The 15,473-nt window shown below is 40.3% G+C and overlaps 1 protein-coding gene across 1 annotated transcript in view; it reads left to right on the top strand.

The window, feature by feature from the left end:
* Positions 1-15,473, top strand: part of dennd2b (DENN domain containing 2B) — a 47,856-nt gene continuing 32,383 nt past the window's right edge. Inside the window, exons 1-2 of the mRNA XM_019358367.2 lie at positions 1-267; positions 11,314-11,412. Of these exons, the coding sequence (XP_019213912.1) occupies positions 11,339-11,412 (74 nt within the window). The 5' untranslated portion in view covers positions 1-267; positions 11,314-11,338. The remainder of the gene's footprint in view (positions 268-11,313; positions 11,413-15,473) is intronic.

Genomic DNA, 15,473 nt, shown 5'->3' with positions numbered 1-15,473 from the left:
TCCAGCCTCTGTACTGTGCAGCAGTCTGTGAGAGAAAGGAGAGGGGAGGCAGGAGGGCTTTTTCCTTTTTTCCTCCTTTTCGTTTTTTCTTTTTTTTTTCTGGTCGGTTTTAGTTGGAAAGACATGAGTCGCAGTTTATTGAGAAGGGCAGGTATCCGGCAGAGCCAGCCAAAGTTTTTCACCGTGTAGACGAACGGGATCTGTGCGTCGCAAAGGGATTATAATCTCAAAATACCAGCAGCCATGGATGTCAGGGGAAACTCGGAGGTAAAAGCGGTCTGCTTTTTTTTTTAAAACAAACAAAAAGTTACCGACGAGCTACGGCAGGAAGTTTAATTTGTCACAAAGCAGCTAGTGGGACAAAGCAGGGGTGGAAAATAACTTTTTAAAAAGTTGCAAGGTGCGTTAAAGTGTCTCCATGTGACCATATTTGGTCAATGGCATGCTGAACGATGAAGTGCAGTCATCGGCAGACTGCTTTGCTTTCACCCCCCCGACAGCTGACCCTTTGAATGAAGAAAAATGTCCCAGCGGATGCAGGCAGTAACTCTGCGGGCTTTGTAATTAGTTATTATCGGTCAAACATCCCTAAAGTCAAACCAGCAGATAAGTAAGAAAACAGCACAAGACTCCAGATCACACGACTCTGAACTGAGCACCCGGTGTCCTTTTTCCTGCTGGAGTTAAGGTTTATGGTGAGGGGTGTGACTTCTGTTGTTTTGGCCAGGGAATGGTAAAAACCCAAATACTTTTTAAAACATGTATTCTGCGTATTTTAACCTTTACACTCTTGTGCATGTGCAGTTTTATCTGTTAACACTTTTTGCGCCACACATTTGGAGATCATTTGCATGTTGTGTAATGTAATCTATGTAGCAGTCCTTACAAAGTGTCATTAATCACACCTCTGTGGGTTAAAATGATCATTTACATGTTTTCAGCTCTACTTCTTAGTTTGGTGCCTTTAATTTAACTTCGTCTGACCTGGCTTTGGCGCAGATGCAGGTCCAGGTTTGGTTTATTTATTTATTTTGTGATTCACTGAAACATGTGCATTTACTTACTTGGATAAAGGGGGAAAATCTGGCCCATGTATCACAATTGTTTCAGGCAATTTAAACTTCTAAAAGCACCTTTTTTTTTAGAACAACACTGGGAAAAGAGTGTTTTCACTACACTGAGTTTTGTGTAGGTTAAGTATGGAGAGCTGCGTGTCTGTCTTTCTTGAATGTTTTGGTTCCTGAATATGAGTTTTCTTAACAGATTACAGCCTAAATCCTTACGATCTTATCTCACTCACCATAATGCAAACCCTATGGCTGTGAGCGGTTTTCTTTAAGCTTTCTTTTTCCTCCCTTAAAAAAGCCTTTCCATTGTGCAGATCAAACAATGACCTTCCCCTCTCACTGGATGGGACTGTCAACACAAAGCTATTGAGGAAGTTCTTCTCTGTTCTCCATTCACTCTAACAGGAGTGCGTCTAGCCTAAATGGGCCGTTGTTCACTCGACATCACAATCAAGGGTTGTTTTTGTCTTCAGGATAGGTTCATTGGGATTTACTGAGGATTGCGAGGGTCTGAGGTTGTAGTTTTCCTCACCGTCATGCTAAAGGGATCCTCAACCACATTTCTTCAGATCTGGGGGGTGTATTTCTCCAACATGCGGTTTTGACAGATTTCCCAGTCATAAATCTGCAGATCACAAGACCATCTCCCTTAGCTTCCCTCAAACAGCCACAGAAGTCACAAAGCTTCTTTTGAAAGCAAGCTTTTCATTGCCTTTCATGAAAGCATTTAATCTTATGTGACTATATCTACGCAGAAAGGAGACATATGATGCCGGTGCCTTTGGCTCGCCTGTGGCTGATTCAGCTCTCACATTCACGTGGCTTAAAAACACAGCAGATGTCACACCTGTGGAGAGAGCACAGAACAATAATGTGTGTGTTACTTTCTAGGATTATAAACACTGATCTCATCGATCTGCTGTCGCTCAGCTAAGAAACTACATTAACCTTGCTTTACGCCGTGGGATTTTAGCAGTCTGATAAGTTCATTGAAGGTCATGCTATGCTGAATTAGATCTAAAAATCATAGGTAGAAGATTAACTTTCAGGCGTACAGTATTACCCACTGATTTAGGTCTAAGGCACACTCTTAGTCATACTGTTGGTCACCATGCTGCAGCCTCAGTGTGTTCCCATCGCAGTGTTTTACTTCAGTACATTTTACTTCCACCTTCCATCCTTGATATGAGTGTTTGAGAGCCTGCTTGACTTCTCATTAGCTCGTGAAGTAAATCAAAACATATCACTTTCCTTCTGTACCCAACAATAACCCGTGAATTGTGATGGCTCGTGAGTGGGATGAGCTGCTACGTCACTGGTGTTCTGGTTTTCACAAGTGTTGGTGTTAGGTTGTTCAGCACCTCATTTAATGCTCCATTCCTGGTGTTTTGTTAGTAGACTAAAGTCACAGCAGCAGCTCTGTTGTCAAAAATTTGTCTGGCTAACACTGATTGCAAGACCTTCAGAGCTGCCAGCTACGGACCTCTTTTACAGCGTAACGTAGTGGCACTCACCGTTCCAGGTGCCAAACCAAAGATGTCATTGTGATTCTTTTATATTAGTCGTCTTTCCTCTGGGGCTGCCCAGAATTGCACGGTGTAAAACTGCCTTAAGCTTAATCCCTTTTGCATTTACCAAAAGAAATCTACTGGTGTGTCTTAAGGTTTCCTGGGAAGTTTCTCAAGCTCTCTCCGGCTGCAGTGCCAACATGACTCCACTTCCTCTCACCCACTCACAGTGCCTCTGGTTCAATAGTGCTTTTTCTTTTTTCTTATTAAAGATGACAAGTGCAGGATTTCCATAAAGCTTTAGAAAGACTTTGGCTACAGCCTTTTTCTTTTTGTCTTTTAATAAAAATCCCAAATATTTTTCAAGCTATTTCATGTGAAGTAAAAATTAAGCTTCAAGCTACTGTGTAACTTAACCTCTATATGTAACTGTTTATAAGCTCCCCCTGGGCTGTATAGTTAATGGGTCGTAATGTTTTAATAGGCTTTTGCATGCCATGTCAGGGTAACAAAACATCATCATGTAGACGTTATCATGCCGTAAGACGTCCTGACTATTTATTCGAGGGGCTACATTTGTCATGTATCGTTGCGTGCTGAGATACGAGCAGCGCTCGGGTTGGATGTCTGGAGTACACACACTCTCAGCTGTGTTTTCATTTCTTAAACACTTGTCACAACCTGTTGATACTCAGAATAAATGGTGCAAGCGCTGCATTTACAAAGCCTCCTTATAAAGTAGACAGCCTATAATCTGTAATGAATTGCTAGTGAATTTGACTCGAAGCATAATTTTCCCAGTGCCATTAATCAGCACATATTGACTTGAGTTTCCAGATTATTGAACTCAACACAGCTAAAGCCGAGGAATTTCTTTATCTGTCTCAGTCATCACATGCGTAATGACTCCCCTAATGAGATCACGTCCAGTTATATCAATTAACTCACTGGCTACTTTAAGTCAAGAGTGCTAATGCCAGTGTAATCAATGGGAGCCCGGTTGTTTTCTTCAGGATTTGTTCATCAGTGAAGCCTGAAAAAAAAGGGGGTAATTTGATCCACATATTTTAAGTGCTCCACAAACAGCTCATATTTGTTCTGTTTCTAACTAAAACTGTGCGGTGAAGTTCGGGGAAACATCACATTTATGGCCAAAAGAATCCAGTGCCAGCTGTTCTTAAGTTTTTATAACTAGTGATGGGAAAAGAAAGTGTATGAACAGTGGAAACTGGTTATGAATAAGTGGTGATGCTGCTGGCCCTCGTCCAACATGGGAGAAAATAAAGAAATCCATAAAGCTTGTTATGAACGGTTTCATGTAGGAAGTGCTTTCTTTTGGCTGTCTGTTAGTAATTGGGTAACATTACGGTTCAGCCGAGGATGGGCGGCTGATTAGTGATTAGTGTCACGCTGTCACTAGACTGAGTCTCCCGTGGTGGGCAGATGAACATTTGCTCATGCAGAGTGTTAGCCTCGGTGGGTGTGTATTGGTAAAAAACAAGGTTTGTGGATTTATTGAGCAACAGGGCCGTGATTTCTGGAAAGAGACATTGCTGCAGAATATTTTAAATGTACTTTTTTGGTTCTTTGAGTACTACAAGGAAAGAACCCTTGACGTTATACATCTCTACAGCTGATAGCTCCAAAACTGCGCAACACCGTGAAACAGTCTTTAGAAAAATGAGATTTCTAGACTCAACTGTTCCTTTAATCTGCATAGAACTGATAGATTCTGAGAAATGACTCATAGGAGAACAAATGAACCACGCAGGTATTAGTAAAGCTAATCTCTTTCTCTGTTTACTTAAGCTTTAAGAATTTGGCAAACAAGAGCACATTTTGTGTCCTTGGAAAAGTCAAAGACTTTTCTGTCGGAGGTCAGCTTTGTGACAGATTCACCCCCCCACCTCCCCGCTGCAGCTCAGATGGACATAAGCCTGTTTTCCACATGCCTGCCTCTGCAGCTGTGCATGCTCATATCTAGGTTATACAGAAGGGGTTTTCATCTTTTCCACAAGGAGAAAATATGCCATGATTACCCTGAAAAAAAGAGAGATAAAAAAAAGATTCCAAGTATTGGTTCCACCTGGACAATCGAGCTACAGTGGCAGCATGGCAAAACATGTGGTAGTGTAATTATATAGGTATGGGTATGTGCAACTGCCTGTAGCACTGACCTTGGTGGTTTTCTTTTACATAGACAGATAGAGGCCGTCAGAGTCTCAAATGGGTCTCCAGAGAGTCACACTATGAACACAATGCACATATATACTTCAGGTTTTCAGTTTCAGATGGGAACTTTTGCTTTCCCATCATGGTTGGCTTATAAAATGCCTAAAAACAATCTTCATGTGTAGTGAAAATGATTTTATGTGGACCGTATTCACCCTGTTGAACATCAAACCCTGGATGCCCTTCTGAAAATATGTATCTGTACCTCAACTCCCACGCTGCTCTGCTGACATGATACGGCTCAAATTGGCTCAACGGACTTTGTCCGCTGGGGACAAAACTGGTCTTTCAGGAGGTACTGAAACAATGGTGTGGATCAGTGTGTGGGCTTATGCACTCAGGTCTGCCAGCAAGTTGTGACGTCTGGAAAGCGTTGAGAATTTGCAGAGATTTTCACCCTTCCTTTCCCCATTTGTTTTTGGCTGCCTGTGAGCTCTGCAGTGGTTTGAAAAACCTTGAAGTCAGGTTGCTGATCAGCAGAAATAGAGAACCGGGTCAACCAGAAAAGCAGAGAAACAAGAGGCAGGCAGCTCTGTTTATGAAAGCTGTTGTGTCTGCTGCTGCTGCTGCTGCATATTTTTAAAGTTTGCCAGTCTTGATAATAACATGAAAATGTTACGTAAAGTTAAGTGATTCTGTGAAGGTTGCTCATAGCCAGGTGGGTATTTGTGTAGCCTTACACTGAATGAGAACAAAGGTTTTGGCTTTGACTCCAGGTGTTTCTGCCCCTCTGCTGTGCTTCCTTTCACCCTCTGAGATCAGACTTTAATATTTTGAATGCAGCCAAGGTCTGACGGATAATGCAAATATTAGCACATTCCTGCAAGTTGCGGGGAGAACTATGTATCAGATAATATGTCAAAAGTGACAGTGCCAAGGACATGTGGACTCTCTTTAAAAGACACACACACACACATAGACTACAGACTGATAAAAGACTTAACTTTTTAACCATCTCTCTCTCTCAAGGACGCAGTGAGGACAAAGAGCTCTTTTATTCCAGGCCACACAGTCTAATGGAGACACTGTCATGGTCCCATTTCATCAATATGCTCCTGTTGCCGGGGGAACATATGCGTCACTGATATGCCTCTCATGTAATCACATAATACTTCTGGACATGAACATGACAGAACCAGGAAAAACCCTGAAATGGCAAAGCTAGCTAATTAAGATGATGGTGTTGAATATCCAAAAGTGACACGTTGCCTTACAGGATTTGTTTTTATGCCAGAGGCAAAAACATCCAGATAGTTTTTAATCTCTGCATTGAGGTTGAAGTAAAGGGATTAAGAAGTAGCGCTTAAAAAAGAAAATAAGGAAGCAAAACTTTTAACTGACTAAGTCTGGATGTTTTGCTAAGCTAAGATTTGAAAGAAGAGGAAGCAGGCCAGTTGCTTGGAAATGCGGATATGTGTTAGTTGACATGGTTAGGCGAGACAATAGAGTGTAAATAAAGGATGGATGTGCTAGCGACATTTTGGGTGTAGACAAAATGCCAAACTCATAGGACTCGTTTTTTTAAGCAGGACGTGACCATATATAGGATGAACCTGAGGAGTTAGCTTACACTAGCCTAACTAGCTAGAAGAGTGCATTGTGGGTTTAGTGTGTTGTAAAACAGGATGATAAGTTGGCTAGCGACAAACAGACAAAATGTATTGATCACAGAAACCGAACAATGTGACTTTGAGTGCAACCAAAAATTCAAATCAAAATCAATGGTAACTTTATTGTCCCCAATAGGGAAGCATGTCCACTCATTAAAAAAGCCCAAGTTTTATCAAAAGCTTATGGGTTAATGTTATTGAGCATAACAAGAGCAGTAGGTATAAAATAGACTCTATGTCTCTTGATCTTCACTGCAGGCACTATATACATGAAACGAAGAGAGGATGGCCTGAACATAACATGACAGAGGTTGCCTTCCGCAGCACCTGAACAAGCCCCAAACTATCCACCAGTTCAATGGCCATTTACTACTGTTAGTGACTGGAGTTTGTTAGTTTTCAGGGTGTTGATCTTCAAAAATGGCTGATCACACCAAGAAACAAACTCGCCCACAACAGGCCCGTGGGAGTACTCTTCACTATAAAGAAGACTTACAATGATCGTATCATCTGCATATTGGGGATCCAGATGTGGCTGGATAGAATTAAAAGATGAAAAAAAGTCAGTAAATAGGAGTAGAGCATGGGCTTAGGCCCTATCCAGACAACGATACAGGAAATTTAATAAACCATGGTTTCATCTTCAACGCCCCTACAAGGCCTGTATGCAAATTGCAGTGGATCAATACGCTCCATCTCCTGCAAACTCTCCTTTCTGTTGAGCTTTTCAAAAGACTTCTTCACTAGAGATGTTAAAGTCCAGTCCCTGAACTTTTATTAGTCTTAGTCAGTTTATATAATTTTCCACACATGCTTACTTAAGATGGAAAGTTGGCATTTTAAACTGGGAATTACCTAATTGAGGCCTAATATTAAATTAAAAAAAGAAAAAACGACACTGTAACGAGCCCATGATACAGTGTTACAGGAAGAAAAGGACTTCACATTGAAAAGCTGACTGGTAACTTGGTTACAAGTTTCAATTAAAATATTATTACTGTAAAAAAATCTATTTTAGTGGAATATAGCTTTTAAATGAACCTTTATCTTGTCAGTTGTCCAATGTGCACCGCTTCATAGGAAAAATTGGAAAAAAGATGAATAACAGTACAAACTATTGTCTAGTCATCCAGCTCAAGGCTATTTAGCTTAATGGTTAATGCTGCCTCTTACTGGGGTTTGTGAGATTGTTCGGTTTCCCCTCTGCAGAGAGCTCAATTGAGATAGTTTGCAGGCTGATTCAGGCCCATATGTGATCTTTAGACTGCTGCTTTATTCAGCAGTTTCATACTCTCCTTTTGCCTTATGTTTGACACCCCTGATGTAATGCTGTGTTCCAGATAACTCGGAATTCAGATGTTGGAGAACGTTCCAGAAAAGGCACGGGAAAACCGGATTTGTTTTAATTCTTAGCAAGACAGAGGCATTCAAGTGTCGTTAGCAATACAGCATAATACTTATTTTATTGAACTTAAAAAGCATATTAATGGATAGAGCCTGCTCAGTGCTCTGCGTATGGCTTATTTAGTGAGTCACGGATACAGAACAGTGCCATTAGAGAGAAGTTTTACCATTTTACTCCTGTTTACATTCAGTACCGTCATGTTGACTTGCTAACTTGAGATTGCTAGGGCTGCTCTGACGTTTCAGGTTGGAAATCCTAGTTGAGGGGACATTCCAGATTGAAATTCCCAATTGGAACTTGGAAATTCAGAGTTCCACTTATTCAGGAATGCACTATAAACGTCAGGGTTAGTCAAGTCAGCTTTGTTTTGTGTTACGTTGCTTAATGACAAATTTGCCCCATTTTCATTATCAGACTTCCTCCATCCTCTCATATCCAAGTTCCTCCTAACAAACCCTTTAGAAAGAAACATCTGAAAAAGCAAGACAGGGACGTGTGGGTGAAAAGAGTGGACATGGAGGGGAAAAGATGGAGACAGAAGAATTGTGTTTTTACAACAACAGGACAGCAACCTCGGGCTAAAGTGTGCCTTTTTGTGTCCTGCCTCCAAACCCCGTAAAACCCCAAAGATTTTAACACCCTGCGATGTCAAGTGTTTCGTCAGTTGTTGACCGTTAGCTTGCCCTTGGCTCTGACATCTCAAGAGAAAAGTTGTATTGAATGTGGTTGAATGCACTTTAAAGGTACTCTAGAGCTTTCTTAGAAGTGGTTGTTTACAGCCAGTAATTTTGTGTAGAGAGATGGTATCAGACCTCAGGAAGTCAGTTGGCTAACGCCTTGGTGTTTACACTGCAATGTCCATCTTGGGCCTCTGTGACCCATTTCTGTGATTATAGCTTTCTCAGTCCAAAAAAATGAAAACAATAAATTTACACAGATAAAAATTGATTCTAAGTTAGCTACATTAGGTAATCACGTTACTTCAAAGAAATTATTTCTGTGCTTCTTCAAGGTGTTAGAGATCAAATCAGAGAGAAGAGAGTGGAGTGAATATCATCTCCAAACTCACCATATTTTAATCAGGTATAAATCATATTTACACGGCTGCCAGTGTCTCTGGATTCATGTTTCCTAATTTAACTCAGTCAAATTTTGAATAAGATGAAAGATTTTATTTCTTAAGTTCTCCGAATGTTTTTCTCAACGTCCCTTTTTTCCCTGTCAAGCATGATTTGTTATCTTTTTATCGTTGTTTAGTCCATCGTGAGTCAGTCTAGATAGTTACACGCGTATTAGGATAGTCTTCGATGCCAGACATGTGATTTGTAGAAATCATTTGAGAATTTCTCTAATTTTAGATCAAACAGCATGTCGATTGATGACTCTGTCTCGCTCCGAGGCATGTGAGTGGATGCTTATGTTGAATCTTACGTAACTATCTGGATGACAGGAAATAGATGCAACTTTCTACATTTTCCCTCCTATTTTGGGACTAATGTTCTGTTTTTACTTTGAGCTCTGCGGTTCTTTGGTTCACAGAGGAGCAGCAGCACTGGCGGAGTCGTATGCAGGACAAGGCAAAATCGTTCTTTGTGTTGGATGAAAATAATGATGCATGCCTCGTCCTTCTAGCCCAGTCCACAGTCCACAGGAAATAGCTGACAGCAGGAATGCTCCCTCTCTCTTCTCATCTGTCTCTATAGGAATCAGCTCCACTACTGGTTGGCTGGCTTCTTCATACAACAGCTTCCTGTAAACAAGTCATGCTGCCAAGCACCCTCCTATCCTCCAACTCTGATCTCTAGGGATCTCCATTTGACCTCCTCATGCACCAGAACAATTGCTTTGAGCCTTTTTGAAAGGTTCATTGCTGCATTTTCAGGGGCACTGGCCCTCAGTTTGAAGGGAGGCTTTAACTAACTGCTAATTTGACAAACTTGAGTAAATGTTTTAGGAAGAACGACTTCACAGTTTCAGTGCTACATCAGCGTTTCATAGTGTTATAAAGAGAAGGTTGTTTCGCATGAAAACAATTACACGCTCAATAGTATTTTCATTGCTATGTTCTTTTCACTTATTTTAGACGTGAAAGGTGGTAAATATGTTTGTCTGATACCAGACATACTGCTTGAGTATGAGCCATTGATTACAATTAGGCAAAGCATGAAAAGCATAAGGAAAGATTAGGATGTGGGTTAAAATAGCAGACCCTGAATGTCTATTGTGTACTGTAGGTAATCCATAGCCCGAAAGACTATTGCAGAGGCCTTGGTTGGAATCTGCCCAGGCCTATCTGCCGTGTGGCTTCCTCTGCTCTCTCTCACAGCTTTCCTGTCCTAGCATAATAATAACTAAAGAGCCCCACTCCTTCCCCAAAATAGACCTATAGTATTGTGTGTACAATATGGTGAGTAAGCAATTAGCACTTTATTTGCTAAGAGGGTTTGCCTAGCCATCTATCCACCCTGACCTCCACCCTATGCACAAAAGATAGGTTTCAAGAGTTTAAGCATTATGAGAGTCTTTAAATATTAACTTTGTTTTATAAAAATCTGTATTCTTTACAAGTCTAGAAATAAGTAAGCTAAATTAGTTTTCTGGACTTCGCTTGAGTAGCACATGTGTATATATGTATATATATATATATATGTACATATATATGATTCATAATGTTTATAAAGAGCTTGCTAAATAGAGGTTTAGCTTTTTCTTTGGCAGCTCTGTATACCCGTATGCTTTGATCCCGAAAGGCAAATTTTCTAGGCGTAAAAACCCCCCCACAGCTGTGCCAGGAGTTCCGGGGCTTCTCCAGCACAATATTGTCTACATACTCTGTCAGTTATGCCACTTACGTTCAGTTTATTGAAAGTCATCTGCAGTGTTTACACTGGAGATTCAAGATGGCAGATGGGGTGAAATGGAAAACTCTGTAGGATTTCTTTATTAGCCCAAGCTGTGAAAAGTTGTCAGATGCAATAGTAGTAAAGCTACCATTGATGGGGGATAATAGTAACAGCTGCTGTTTCAAAACCCTACATTGACACATTGATACTACAGTTATATAGACTCATAACCACAACAGATGAAAGAACTGCTATGTTGTATCTGTTTATTCATTTATTTTTGGCTGCACATGTACATGAGAGGTGCTGTATCAGTAGAGTTAGTGTTGCCTTCTGTTAGCTTTGTGTTTTGTTATGTGGCTCCTTAGTGTAGTGGTTAATATGCTCACTTAGCAAAAGATCTCTGGCTTGAGACCGGCAGGGGACACAAGTCCCTGGGAGGGTTGCAGCAGGACCAGTACCCGGTATGAAAATTTGCAGAGTCGTCTGCTGTGGCGACTCCTTGCAAATGAGAAAGCAACTAAAATAAGCTTTGTAGCTTATTTATTTATTTTTTAGCTTCTAGCACGACAAATACAAACAATATTGAAATGGTTTAATATTCCGTATAAAACCCATGTTTAAATGTTTGATATCCCTGTGTTTTAGGTGAACGGGTGGTTTGCAGACGAACATGACTGCCAACAAGAGTTCAAAGGCTGCACCTCGTGCAGCAGGAGGTAAAGCTCCTCGGGACGTCCCTGACAGGTCAGTGACATGTTGGACAGCGTGGGCTTGCGTATGTGCATTTCAGGGAGCATTAAGTGGTTTCAAAGTGACCGACTGACTCGACTTGAAAGACAAACAAATCCACTGCTCAACTTTATCCATATTTTCCTGTTTGTTTCACTCATGGAAAAAAACAACTAATGATTGTCAATCATGATAAGGCTCCCAAAGCTTTTGCAAGTATGATCCTGTTTCCTGGACAAGTGCCCCATTCAGCCCTGAACTGAATACTGAGCTGAAACGTGTGTCAGCATGTCGAGAAGTGACAGTGACATACCGCGGGAAAACAAATTTACAAATGCTTTGTAAAATATAATTCTTTATGATCCTGTCAAATTTGTCAGAAGCCCCTCTGAGTCACAGGTTTTCATTCGCATTTCCTGTCACATTGAATAAAATGTGTCGTATTTAAATTGAAATTTCTAGAATTCTAATATTTTCAACATTGCAGCAAATAAATGGCTGCACATGCATACTTTTAACAAACCTAATAAATAATAAATCAGCTTTCTTATCTCCTGATTTGTTGCATTCTTATTTTTCTTCATGTGCTGAAGAGACTGAAGAAATAATATTTTATAAATGCCTTTAAAAATTCCAAAGCAGTAACACAAGTGACAAAAAACCACCACATTTGGTCTTTAAGTAAATGTACAAAAAGAGATAAAAAAAAAACTGTCATGTTGTCATGTCAAGTCATGATTTTTATATAATACTGTGGTATACATTTAAACATTAGAAAAAGAAATAAATTTTTAAGATATCCTGAAAAAATTGACATATTTGAAGAATGACCCTTTTGTCTTTGTTGAAGCTGTTACACGACTCTGCCATAGCTGATTTTAAACAGCAGGTTTTTTTAGCCGTGGTTTCTATTATTCTGATATAGTTAATTATTCCCAGGAATGTTGCTGATTTCTATTCCTTTTCTCATTTTTCATTCTGATGAAGCAAGACACACAGAAGAGAGCATTTCCTGCATGACAAAAAAATAAAATTATAATGTAGCTTACTGGAGCTGGTTTCTGTAGCTGCTCATGTAAATCAGGCCTAATGTAAATGGAAAACCACATAAAGCATAATTTGTGGTACTGCATTGAATCCCCGGTGTAGCGTGTGACATTCCTTATATTTATACTTTTGTGCTGATGTGGTTGCATCCTTAATTCATGGGTGAAACTGAGTAAGTCTTGGACAACAGAGAGGAGAACATTTGCAGACTTTTGAGTGTGAGCACAAATTAAAATGAGAGAAATATCATATGTCTGTACTGGTAAGCTAAATACATTCACAACAGAGGGATTATTCTTGTGCTAATCTAATATACTGAATGTTTATTACTATCAAACAAATCCAGCACAGTTGAGGCGGTGTTGCTGTGATTTCTATGAGGGTACAAGTCTCAGTGGGTACTTAGGATTTAAATCAGTGCCATAAATCTAGTATAACTAATTTTAGGTATTACTGTGTACACACTGTTCTCCATAGTAAACATTTGCAACTAGTCATTGTAAGTAAAACACTGATCGCAGTAGCACAAAGCTCATCATCCCCCTTGCACCCCATTTGTCCATTTAACCTGCGTCTCTTTTAATAAAAGTATTTGTTATTATTGGCAGCTGGTGGTCCTCAGGGACTCGTCTTACACAAGACTCTTTAAGATCATATTTAAAGCTCGTGAGATGCAGCCAGATGTTTTAACAGATGGAGAAGATTTATGTGCTATACAATGGATTCTCACCGACGTATGAAATTAACCAAGGATAAATTTCTAGGACAAATTATGCTTGTGCTTAACTGTGAAGCCCCAGGAGGGAAGCATTGTAATATGCAACAGCACATGGGCAAAGTCTCGATTAAAATGAGTTGAAATTTGAAACTTGTCCAAATACAGGATCTTCGTCTGATGTTGTACTCTGAATAGACATGGACCTCCAAGACTACAATGAAGACTACTACACTGTTTTCATTGATACACATTTGCCATATTTAGGTGTTACGCACCGATAATTGAGAGGGAGCTGGTAAAGTCGGCACATGCAGAGCTATAAGTTTAGGGAACAGGCTGCATTCTCCATCCTGGTCAGTAACGGGAAGTGGCTTGTGGTTGGAATGCCCTGGAAGCCTGAGTAAGAGCCAGAGGCCAGGTTGTGACTGGCATTCAGCTCTTTGTAGAGTACTGTATGTGTGGCCAGTCCATCTGAAGCTGACTAAACTGGGCTTATTTTTACAACTCTTAAAGCACCTAAAGCCTTGAATAGGCAAAAATCTGATAGAAAACATGAAGCTCAGCATAACGTTTTGTCTATCTAATTAAGAGGTCTTCAAAGTCAGACTACAGTTCAGCTGGTTTTCTAATATTATTCTTATACTCATATTATTTTATGTTTACAACTGAACTAATATGAAGCTGTCAAGTGGCGTGTGAAGACAGGAAGTTTTCACAGGATTCTGTGCAGACCTGTGAAAGCTAAGTACACCCTCACTGTTTTGATAGGAATGAAGAGAGTAAATAACAACCAGGTGCTGATAATCAAATGCACTTGAAAAACCGATCATCAGCAAGTGTGAACACCGTTATAAAAGCAGATGTTTCTGCAGCCTCCTGGTCTGGAGCGTCCGGGTGTGTGTTAACCACAATCTCTGGAACAATGTGCTTTGATCAGAAAAGACCAAAGTAGAGATGTTTAGCTATAACACACAGCACCATGTTTGGTGAAAATCCAAACAAAGCACGGTGGGGGATTGGTGATGATTTTGGCTCGTTCTGCAGAGACAGGACTTGGGCACCTTGCAGTCACTGAGTCGTCCATGAACTCCTGTACATACCAAATATGCTAGAGTTAAATGTGAAGCCATCTGTTGGACAGCTAAAGCTTGGCCCAAATTAAGTCATGCAACTGCACAATGATCCCAAACACAGCAGCAAATCGACAACAGAATTGCTGAAAAAGAATAAAATCAAGCGTTACAATGACCCAGTCAAAGTTCAGACCTCAGCCTGAATGAAATGCTCCGGGACCTTAAGAGAGCTGTGCATGCAATGCACACATGATTAATAGTGGGTCAACAAGCACCTCCTGGCACTAGGGTTTAAATACCTGGGACTCTCCACCTTTTCGTGTTAGAACTGAAAAAGCCTCTTGGATGAGGGGTGAAAGTCAGTTCAGACATGTCAGAGTGAAGATATAGCAGTGTGTGCACTTTGTATATATGAATGAAATTTTGCTGTGTTCTCTCATTAAGATGTTCTGAAAGCCCAGCATGAAGCCAGCGTGAGTGTTTTCTCCCAGATCATCTTGTTATTGCTTGTTTACTGTCACATTGTGGAATCATTGTTAGGCATGGAAACACAGCACTAATCCTTCCCAAAGTAAAACCCCAGGGAGAAAATTAATAGTGTCATGATTAAGTCAATAAACTGCACTGCTAGTGGTATTAGGATTGCATTGTTGAGTGTTTGGTCTGGTTGCTGCTAAAACATTCCAGTTGATATTTAGCTTCAGAGATGCTGTTCCCTCGCTAGGTTCCTGTGGCAGACGTAGTCCTTGGCAGAATTTATGATCGGAGTTTTGCCAGGAAAGCAGTAGGAATTTAATTTCCCAGACAAGTTCTTTTCAACAACTCCCCACTGAAACACCGCAACACATGCTGACTGCTGATTAACATCAGTGCTTTAAAAGGATTGTATTCATGAAACCATGGGGTCTATCTGGCTTTTCTTTTTTTGGTTTGGGAAATAGGTGCAGACATAATAGGTGCACAAATGTGCAAGCATACATGGGAATACAATATATATGACAAAAACAGAGATTTTATGTTTCCAACAATCTTGAAAGTCAGTGTTTGGTATGACAACTTTTATTCTTCAACGTAGCCAGACCTTTTTTAGGCAAGGTTTCTTGTAATTTCTTTCAGTTGTCTTCAGGAATAGTTCTCCAGGCTTCTTGAAGGACATTCAAAGCTCTTCTTTGTATTTTGGCTGCCTTTTTTTCTGTTCTCTGTCAAGATGACCCCACATTGCTTCATTAATGTAGAGG

The sequence above is a fragment of the Oreochromis niloticus genome, linkage group LG1, assembly GCF_001858045.2.
Source record: "Oreochromis niloticus isolate F11D_XX linkage group LG1, O_niloticus_UMD_NMBU, whole genome shotgun sequence".
Lineage (NCBI taxonomy): Eukaryota > Metazoa > Chordata > Actinopteri > Cichliformes > Cichlidae > Oreochromis > Oreochromis niloticus.
Note: the sequence above shows the minus strand (reverse complement) of the source record. Positions and strands in the feature narration are given on the sequence as shown.